The sequence below is a fragment of the Loa loa genome (genome assembly GCF_000183805.2).
Source record: "Loa loa unplaced genomic scaffold supercont3.83, whole genome shotgun sequence".
NCBI lineage: Eukaryota > Metazoa > Nematoda > Chromadorea > Rhabditida > Onchocercidae > Loa > Loa loa.
The window spans coordinates 203,547-214,406 of NW_018108263.1; the positions used below are offsets into that span (position 1 = coordinate 203,547).

The 10,860-nt window shown below is 23.1% G+C and overlaps 2 protein-coding genes across 2 annotated transcripts; both read right to left on the bottom strand.

The window, feature by feature from the left end:
• Positions 1–3,555: 3,555 nt before the first annotated feature.
• Positions 3,556–5,899, bottom strand: LOAG_09234 (hypothetical protein; the record flags this gene model as incomplete). Its single annotated transcript, XM_003144762.2, has 6 exons — positions 3,556–3,782; positions 4,186–4,299; positions 4,683–4,833; positions 5,293–5,524; positions 5,709–5,787; positions 5,854–5,899. The coding sequence occupies 6 exons, from the start codon at positions 5,897–5,899 to the stop codon at positions 3,556–3,558; spliced, it is 849 nt and encodes a 282-aa protein (XP_003144810.2).
• A 1,585-nt stretch (positions 5,900–7,484) lies between these two features.
• LOAG_09235 (hypothetical protein) lies at positions 7,485–10,143 on the bottom strand (the record flags this gene model as incomplete). The annotated part of the gene is made up of 4 exons (XM_003144763.1): positions 7,485–7,803; positions 7,969–8,132; positions 9,241–9,434; positions 10,044–10,143. 4 exons carry the CDS (start codon positions 10,141–10,143, stop codon positions 7,485–7,487), a joined length of 777 nt encoding a protein of 258 aa, XP_003144811.1.
• Positions 10,144–10,860: the final 717 nt, after the last annotated feature.

A 10,860-nucleotide genomic window follows, 5' to 3' on the forward strand; every position in this document is an offset into this window, starting at 1 on the left:
ATATATATATATATATATATATATATATATATATATATATATATATATCGATTTTATATTCCATTAAAAAAAATTTACAATAACTATAAAATGTTTATTAACAGTAATACTTCACATACATATAAATGTAGAAAGTAGCGCAGAAATGAATGAATTATACACAAATATTTAAATAACACAAACAAACCTAAATTGATGAATGAATTTGATTACTTGAATACTTGTTAATGATGATTGAAATATTTAAATTTATGAATAATAAAATATAAAAAGAGTGTCTCCTTTTTTTCTTTTAAATTCCTAAAATTTATGACAAAATTTTTGGAAAAATGATAATATCATTGAGGCTTTCTATTTGAGGAAAATACAAATCATCAAATTTTTGGCCTATTATTATCAATGCATGAATAGGCTCGCTTTCTGGATGCAAATCGATAGAAAAAAGATTCTAGGCTCATTATTGCCAATTCATGAATAGGCTCATTAGCTGCAACCATTCATAGCATTAACTTATTCAATCTCAGTTTAGATTAAAACCAAAATTTGTCCTTCTTCTTTCAATTATTATTTTTGACCTTTGAACTTTAATTTTTATTGATCTATAATAAATGAAAGTTGAAAAATTATGCAAAATCATTTTAATTTACCTAAACAAATAAATATGAAATAATTTTTGTACATTTTACTTTTTATCCATTGCTATTTCATTTGACTATTACATTACAATTGGTAATTGTAATTAGCTAACTTACTCCACAAATTCCACACATTTTACATCTAATGAACATGGACAAAAAACTTTAAATATTAAAGTTAAATAAAATAATCGATAAATTTTGCAAAAAAAAGAAAAAAAAAAGATAGAACAATTCAAGGGGCAGGAAAAGAAAAATGCAATTTGATTAATACAAAATATGATAAGGCAATGAAAAGTGAAATTGAAGTATTAAAATCCAAAACTCACTTTTTAATCGTTGAACAATTTTCTCAAATCAACCAAAACAGCAATCAATCAATAAAGTATTATAATATAAAGCAAAATATGAGACCATATTTTGTAACGAAACAATATATTAGTAGTATGATGTAATTAATATATAGCAATACTTCATTTGCATAAAAATTTATTTAATTTAAATATCATATAAAGATTATTGAATTATTGATTATAGATTAATACATTTTTAGTTAGAAAAATTATAAGCAAAAAACTAATTTGAAACAAATAACTAATGGAGTTTTTTTCTCCCTTTTTGTCTTTTTGTTTGTTAATTAGCATACGAAACGAGAAGAAGCTAATAATTTGACTGATTCATCACTAATTTATTGCAATACTAAATTAATTAAGCTCAAGTTAATTGCATGTTGGACTTACATGTCAAATGCATGACAATCATTCTACTCAAGCAATAGCTATCACATCAACTGATCAAATGCTATCATAAACAAATACGAAGTAAAATTTAACTAATTAATAAAATATACCTTCAACCCCAACTTATAAATGATATGTTAATGATAAGACAACATTTCGAGTAATGATAAAAGCTTCCATCAAAAAAATAATAATTGACTCCAACTATTTTACTTCCCTGTTTGACTTTAAATTTAAAAAAAAAAATTATAAACTTATGAAAGAAGCACATTTATCATATGAAGTATTACTATGCTAAAAGATAAGTTTTTGAGAAGTTTTTTAAAATTTACAACATTTATCCTTATCAAAAGCATGAAATAAATGAATAAGTACATAAAACTATACATATAGACTTTGATAATGTGATAATAGCTGATAAGTGAAAATACAAGCCATATGCAGATCATAAACATGATAACAATTGATAACTGAAATTATAAGCCACTAGTATCAAATTAGCCGGATAGCAACAGAACAGAACAGGAAAATTAATACTAGCATGAAATTAAATCAAAACCGGAGATGATCATGAATGCTACCAATCAGTGGAACCAACATCACCAATGTATACATTTAATGATGATGAAACCAAATCCTGTAAAAAGAAATATTAAACAAATATTATTATTATTATTCTTTTTGTTAAAATGAAAAGGAAAAATACAAAATAACAGTATGTAATTAATTTTGGAAAAATTTTTATAACCTAATTTTTGATAATAATTTGATTAATGAATTTTTAAAATAAACTTTTATCAATTTATTATTACTATTTGGTGCTAACTTTCCTTTTTTTTGACTTCCATTTATCAAAAACATTTCATAATTGTTTCAATTATTGCGTCAAAACGAATGTTATTTTTTAATTTTTGAAATTTAAAATAATATTACCATTATTGGGAAGGTGTGGAGAAATTGAATGGATTAATTGGTTCACATCAAATTAATATTTGGAAATTAAATCCAACATTTTCATTGTTGTAAATGAGAAGAAAATTGAAAAAGTAAGAAAACAAATTGCAAAAAAAAACGGATTAATTAAGAAATACAAAATAATATTGCTAATTATGTATGAATATAACGGGGTTAGTAATAAAAATAACAAACCAAATAAATTTGCATATTAAAATTTTTTTTTAAAAAAAGCGATTTCTTCGGGTTTTTTTCGATAAAATTGCATTTGAAAAATTTTTTAGAATAAAATTTCAAAAAAAAAAAGCCGTTTTCTTCCAATTTTATATTAGGAAGAGACAATTAACTGATAATATTTAATGACTATATTTCTCATCCTTATCAATGCTTATGTTTGCTTGCATTTTATAATTGAAGTAACCAGTGATAGAAAAAATTGCTATCAATACACTATCACAAATGATCTTTTATCAGTTAATTATTAGTATCATCATTGTTAACTTTAGCAATATCATAATATTGGCATCTTTTGGTATGAATGAATTTATGCCGAATTGATCATTTAGAAGATTATAATGAAGTGATGTTAATTAATCCAGATGACACGAATATAAATTATGACAAAATAAGCCAGGTGCTACCATATTACTACAACAAAATTATGATCATGTATATAATACATAGAAAACGATATTCTCGCAAATTCGATTTTTAAGATTTGAAAAAAAAGTTGACATCACAATGTCTTGTCAATTTAATAATTGAAATTATTGTCGCAGTCTTTTTAAATTCCTCAATGGAATACAATTATGAACAAACAAAGAATTTTTTTTATCATATAATTTTCTTATATATGAAACGGTACAAGTATCATTAAATATTTTTTCTTAAACTTTTTTTAAAATGCATTATTTAACAATTAATTAATCGATAATATTGAAAATTTGTTTAAAATATATTATTTGGAAACGAATTAATTAATAATATCTATGCATAATTATTATTTTATAACTTTTCGACAAAATTATTTCTGAAAATAACTTTGTCAATATATTTGTTTGTTTTTTTTCTTGTTAAAATTTGGAAAAACGGCGAAAAAATGTTGTAAAAAAGAATGATTAAAGAAAAAAAATTAAATTAAATTGGATTATTAAGTTTAATTGTTAAATTTATATTTTATTTTTTTATATTTTTTTATTAAATTATTAAATTTATATGAATAAAATTTAACAAACTTGTTGTTGTGAATTATTTCCTTTAAGAGAATTTCTTGTTGACATATTGCATTGTTGTTGTTCAATAATACAACGTATTATAGCAGTCCATTTCTCTTTTGCAAATAATTTCTTATAATTTGATCCCAAACAAATCTCTTCAATTTGTTTACTATCGTGTGCATTTATAAGTGATTCACGAAATGTCACATTACTTGTCACCAAACGACGCCATCGACCTGAAGTTTTATTTTATTAAATATTAAAAAAAGAAAAAAAAAGACGAAACATGCATATTTTTTGTTCATGATATTTGTTTAAAAAAGTATTAATTTATCAAATATAGGATAAGTTAAAGTACTAATTATTAGATGCTAATTGTTAGAAAAAAGAAATCCTACTGTTGTTTATTCATTATTGTTGTTTTTTTTTAGCAATAAATTTGTTAAATAAATTAGTTAGCTAATTAGTTTAATTAAGCAATTAATTTTCAAATTAATTACTTAATTAGTTGACGTAATGCTAATTCTTTTAATTAATAAACAACGAATTTGAATTTTGTCAATGAAATTGGAAATTTTTATTGGAAATAGAAAATTGAACAAAGAGCTTTTTTCTTATTTCGAATAAAAAATTATCAACCAAATTCTTGCTCTGTAAGTTTACGCATGCCAATACCGCGTATTTTACCAACACAACGAATTAAACGCTCAATTACAGGATCTGAATTATGATAATTGGGCGTATATGATACTCCTGAAATATTGTTAAATAATGCCAGATTAAATTTTACACTAAATTTAAAAAAAAATTTAATCGCATGAAATTTAATTGTTGAAAAATTTTTTTAAACCTTCAACTGATGCAAAATTTCAAATTTGATTCAATATTTTTCACTGGAGAAAATTCGACGCAAAAATTTTTTTAGAAGGATATAAAATTTTTTTTTTGTTGAATTCAAATTACTTTTAAATCCAAAACGAAATTTTTTTAGAATGATAAAAAATTTCTTTTTAAAATTAAATCATTCCCAATGTTTTATGTACTTGTTTTATTTGCTACTATAAGGATGCATCTAGTGATAACAATTTTTAACAAATGGTACCAATTTTTATCAAGTGTTATCAATTTAAAAGTACCTTCAAGTGTCGATTGTGACAATCCATCTCCCTCACCAAAAGCCATCTCTGCGCATTGATAAATTTCTGTGATTGAACGAACTTCAGAAAGCTGATTTTCACCAACTGTCACCTCATCCGTTCGTAATGATGAACATCTGTTCAGACCAACCTAAACTGAGATTAATTAATAAATGATATTTGAGATTTTAATTTATCAAAAATATTTCATTCTTCTTTTGTTGCAGCAAAAAAAAAAAATCAAAAATTTTAGATCAAAATTATCACTTAATTTTATCATTGTATGACTAAAAATGTCATGCAAAATTGACTAATAGCCTTTCTAAAGCAATAATTATTTTAATTAAATTTGAATAAAAATTCATTGCTTATCGTTTTCGTTTTTGTTTGTAAATTATAAATTAATAGTTAGTAATAGACAGAAGATGATAATATTTATTGCTATAAATTTTGACGATATTTCAAGAACTTAAGCTATTAATTAAAAAGAAAAAAGAATAATTAATAATCGAAAAGAATAATCAAAAAGAATAATTAATTATTTATTTGTGAGTTAATCTATTAATTTGCTATTAAGTTACTGTTTACAATTATTATTAATATTACAAACATTTTTATTATTCGTATGTTTGTTAGATAAATTAGCCAGAATACGACTTCGCCATTCCGAATAACAATGTGGTAGATCTTCCGTAACAGTAATTCCGGAATCTGTTGTTGTAGACTGTTGTTGAGAATAACTTCTCGTTGAAGCATTTCGCAAATTCCGTTCTGAACCCATTGATGAATGTGATGATAATGATGAATTCATATGTACCGTACTTTGAGCTGTTGCAGAAGAACTAGAATAGAAGCGAAAAGTCAAAACTTAAATTGAAAAAAGAAACTTGAATTTGATTTAAAACTCAAAAGTCAAAACGTTGAAATAACAAAAAATTGAGGAAAAAATGAAATTTGAATAATTTTTTTATATCAAATTTTGCAGCAATTATATGCCAATTAATGAAATAATTTCAATTCTATTACTATCCTTCAATCCCAGCTTTGATTTTAAATTCGAGTTTTTCCAATATGAATATGAATTCATTTTCAATCAGTATAAACGCTTAAAAAATGTGCTTCATTAAGATAAGTTTTTGAGAAATGTCATTTTCATTCGATAATACATAACCGTTCATTTGTTGTTTGAACGCTTGACAATTGCTTTGATTTGACATTATTCTTGTCATTCCACCAAAGATCACTAATGCCAAATTTACTAATTGTAATACCTAAATGAGAGATTATTGATAATGCTATTTAGGTATGCTAATAAGCAAATTATTAAATACATTTGAAAATTTACTTTAGTGCATTGATCAACACACCCCATTTATAATTAAAATAAATCTTTTTAAAACTTTTAAAAGACATTTTTCCTACAGGAAAATATAATTTTATAGTATGTATTTGTTTTCATCATATACATAATATAAAATATTCTACTGAAAAAATACAATATATAATATCCTATATTGAAAATTAATAAATCAATAAGTAATTAAATCCATCATCAAATTTTTGAAGTAAATTATTAAAATCTTTAAAAAAAAATTAACACAACAATGACAATGGTTTCATTCTATATTTTATAAATTTCGTCAAATTACAATCTTTAAAACGTCATCCATCCAACATAATGCATTTATTAATTAGAAAAATTTAAAAAAAAATAAATATTTAATTAAATTAGGAGATAACAGATTATTAAGATATATAATATAAAATTTATTGATTAAAAAAAATAATTTAATAATTTTAGAGCAAAAAAGTGAAGGCAAGAAAAAGAAGAAGGAGGACAAATGAAACAATAAATTAATTGGAAATTAAAACTACTTGACCATCAAACTTATTTTCTGGTAAGATAATTAATTGTAAAATTATTTATGCAAGTTTAAACATCAAAAAAATACGCGAAAAAAAGAAACTTGCCCACCTAAAATATTGTCAATAATAATAAATTGCAAATTATTTCAATCAGTTTGTTAAAATTTAACAAATTTATCTGTTGTGTCTCTTTTCGTTAGTATTTATTTTTTAAAAAATAAAAATTTATTTATTTTTTCGTTTTTTTTAACTTATATAAGATATATTCCGTTTCATTTCTAGTTTATCAACAGTTTTTTTTTTTGATCAGATTATATCAGTCAATAATAATTATTGGATTATCTATTCATTTTATTCAAAAACAAAAATAAGACAAATAAATGGAAACGAATTAAAAACGATCAATGAAGCATTGACTTTCTAAATTTGAAATTTAAAATAGAATAATTAGAAATTGTAGATAAATTAATGTAACAATAATAATTTTCAATTTCAATATCGCAAGATAACCATTAATTAAAAATGATTTTTATTAATGTATTTCAAAAAGAACTATTTTAAAACCATATTTAATACTAAAACGAACAAACAAAAAAACTAATTGATGAATAAATTTATTTATTTATTTTTACTTATTAACAACAAATTTTTTGTTTTATTTATTTTTTATTTATTTTCTTTTATTTTAACAAATTTTAATTACTCATTTTTATTTAAAGGCAAATGTTTTTACAAAACAAAAAAAATTTTTTTTAGTGATAAAAAATTAATGTTTGATGTTGATGTTTAATTAATTAGCTGATGTTTGATTAATTAATGTTTGATTTTTTCATATTAGTCAGAAATTGAGTTTAATTGCTCATTTCTATTTATTAATTTTTTTAAAAATTTTTTTAAATAATTCAAAAAATCTTATAGTAATTTTATTGTGAAATTTCAGCGTTTTTTTTCTTTTTTCAAAGACTTTTCAATTTTTTCAACAAACAAACCATTCGATGAAGTATTTTGTCCTTGCAAATCTCTTGGCTTACTTTCAATTTTCCATCGAAAACAAATAAAAGCAAACATAAGGATGAGAATAGCAACAAATAAGCCAGCAATAATAGAGAAAAGTATTGGCCATGATATGATTGTGTTATCATCATTATCAACCATATCTCGACTTTCTTCAATTTGGCCACTTGTTTCATTTGATGATATTGGTAATTCAAGAGTATTTAATGATTCATCTTGTATTGAATTTGTTGGTAAATCTCTAAAAAAAAAAAATTATGATCGATTAAAATTTATAGTAATTAATTATCAAAATTAATATTTATTATTTGATGGTATTTTTAAGAGACAAAAGAAAAATTATGTAAAATTTTTGAAAAGTGATCGTATAAATAAACAAATATACAGAAAAAAGGAAAAGACTAACGTTAAAGTGACAGCATTAAATGACGGATTAATTGGTGGAATATCAAGTTGACTTATTTCCGGTAATCCATATGTACATTTAATGATAAATGTCTTATCACCAAACAAAATTACAGCTGGATTTTTTCCAATTCGAATTCGATTTTGAAATACTCCGGTAGAAGGCTAAAATTTGAATAATGATGATTGAGAGATAACGGAAATAAAAAAGAAAATTTTCAAGAGTATATCTTGAAAATTCTTCAATGAAATTTTTTAAGGATACGGTGAAATTTTTTAAGGTTCCGGATGAAAGCTATAGGTAAGTCTAAATTAATTGTTTTTTTTTATCCGTTTCAATTTATCTGTTGTAAATAAAGTGATTAGAACCAATTAATTATCAAAACAACAATGTCACCATTTGCTTTTAAAAACTTTCTCATTGCCTTATCATTTCGCCCTTATCATTGCCTTATCATTAATGTGATAATTATGGTGACACATACATATATTTCCGGAATCTAAATTAGATTCATCTACTTCTCTCTTAATTATTTCCTTCACAGTAATACCTCATAGGTAGCTAATATTTCTCTTTTTTTTTTATTCTGCACATATTATCAAGCACAAAATTTCCGGATTTTAATACCGGAAGCTTTTTGACACTTTTATGCTTTTTCGCTGATCTTCCTTTCATCATTTCTCTTGTTGATCCCTATTTCCAGAAATTAGGTCATGAAAATTTCAAATTGCGACACAAACTGGAAGGAAATGAATTGCGGTCAAATTTCCATTTCATTTTTTGAAAAGAGAAGGAAAAAAAAGAGTGCTCTGGAAATTAGTGGCAAAAATTTGACAACAACAGTTTTCCTCTAACAGACAACAATTATTAATCAGAAATTTTTTTTGTCACCTTATAAAGAAAATGTCATAGCTTTCTAAAGAAAATTAAATTTTCTTTCTATGCTAATCAAAATTTAATTTAAGCTTGAAATTCGCATAATCACTTCAAGTTTGGACTAAAATCATTTTGACTTTTGGGCATCAAAATATGGCAAAAGTTATTTAAAGCCTTCGAAATACTTCGTGTATGCAGTCCAGTATTTATTGATCCATTGAAATTTCATCAAAATTTCTGAAACTTTCTAACAATTCCGGACTTTGAAGCCATCCGATAATTCAGCAAAGTATATTTTCGGATGATAATAATACTTACTGTATGCCAATAACATTGATAAATAAGTTCACAAAATGATTCATTTAAATTTTTTTTTTTTGAATTCAAATTATTTACCATTTGTGTTTGGCATGGATCATTGAAGACTGCAAGCTCGATGACATATTGCAATTCACCATTTCCCTTTAGGCGACATTCTGCCCGATTATTTGTCCCAACAACAATCCAATCCATAAATTGCCCTTCTGGCCAATCATCACCATTAAATGTCAAAATCACTTTAATCGATTGCTGTTCGCATGTTGGTGTTACTATAAATTTGAAAAAATAAATAAATAAATAAATTTTTTTACTCATTGAAAAATATCTCAAAATTTCACAAAATTTTAAATTTATTTAAAATTTCATAAAACATTGGTATATAAAGTATTATTATTAATGAATCATATTCAATTTCATAAGATGATAATGTTAATATTGATTTGCAAAATTCATATAAGATGTTAATATTGATTTAAAAGATTCATATTGATTTGAAAATTGTTAATTAAAAATTTATCATTATATTTACAATATTTACATTATAAAATTAGTAAATCATTCATATTTCTTTTTTTACAATATCTTATACTATAAAATTTAATAATGGATTGATTTACAAGATATTAATTTGTAATAAAAATTATTAATTTAAAATGACAATCATGCAATTATCATGTTATCTGCAACATGATAATTGTATGATTGATAATTACTATGCTATGTGATAATTAAGAAATTTAATTTATGAATTCTGATTAAAACATATGCTTTATAATGCGCAACTGACTTAGTTATTCAAAAAGTTTACAATTTAAAGTAATAATTATATAATTATGATTAAGTAACAAATGATAATAATCAATGAAATTACAATTTACCATTAACATAATATTGTTGCTGTAATTCTTGTGCTATAGGAATTGCAACATAATTTCGAAATGTAATTAAGACAATAAAAAGTTGCAAATTCAAATCCATCATTTGAAATTGAAAAATCTTGAAGAGAAATGATAATTATCCAAATTATTTTCACATGATACCATTAAGAAGTTTTGAATATTTGGCAAATTAATTATGCCATATTTCATCCCTAAAATTTGTTTATTTTTCTTTTCTATAAATTAAAATCATTAATTTCAAAGCAATACTTCATCGATGAAGAAAACGTATTATAGACATTTAGAAATGCAAAAGTAAAAAGTATTAGAAATTAAATCACATCCGGTTTTCCGGATTGCATGATTCAATACATTACTATAATGATTCGGTTAGCTAATGGTATTGGTTTTTTTTCATTCTTTTTTCTAACAATTACATAATTGTTATATATGTCATAATCATAATTGTTATATTTGGATAAAATTTTATTTAAGAAAAAAGAAAGAAAAAGGAAAAAAAAAGTACGGAGAAGAAAAAAATGGAAAGGAAGAAATAAAAAGTTTTAATAAAATCTTAAAAGTTTATTATTTATGAAATTATTCTAATAACAATAATATTTGCATATATAGTACATAAGTTAACAAATAACGTACATATATGTACGGATAGTACCAATGTGTCATTGTAATTCAAACATACATTCTTTAAAAATTTTTTTTTTCTTTAGAAAATTGTCAACCCTTTCCGTTCAAGGACACTAATAAAACTTGACTGAATGGAATGACACGACAATACACTTTACTCTAATTCATTTGG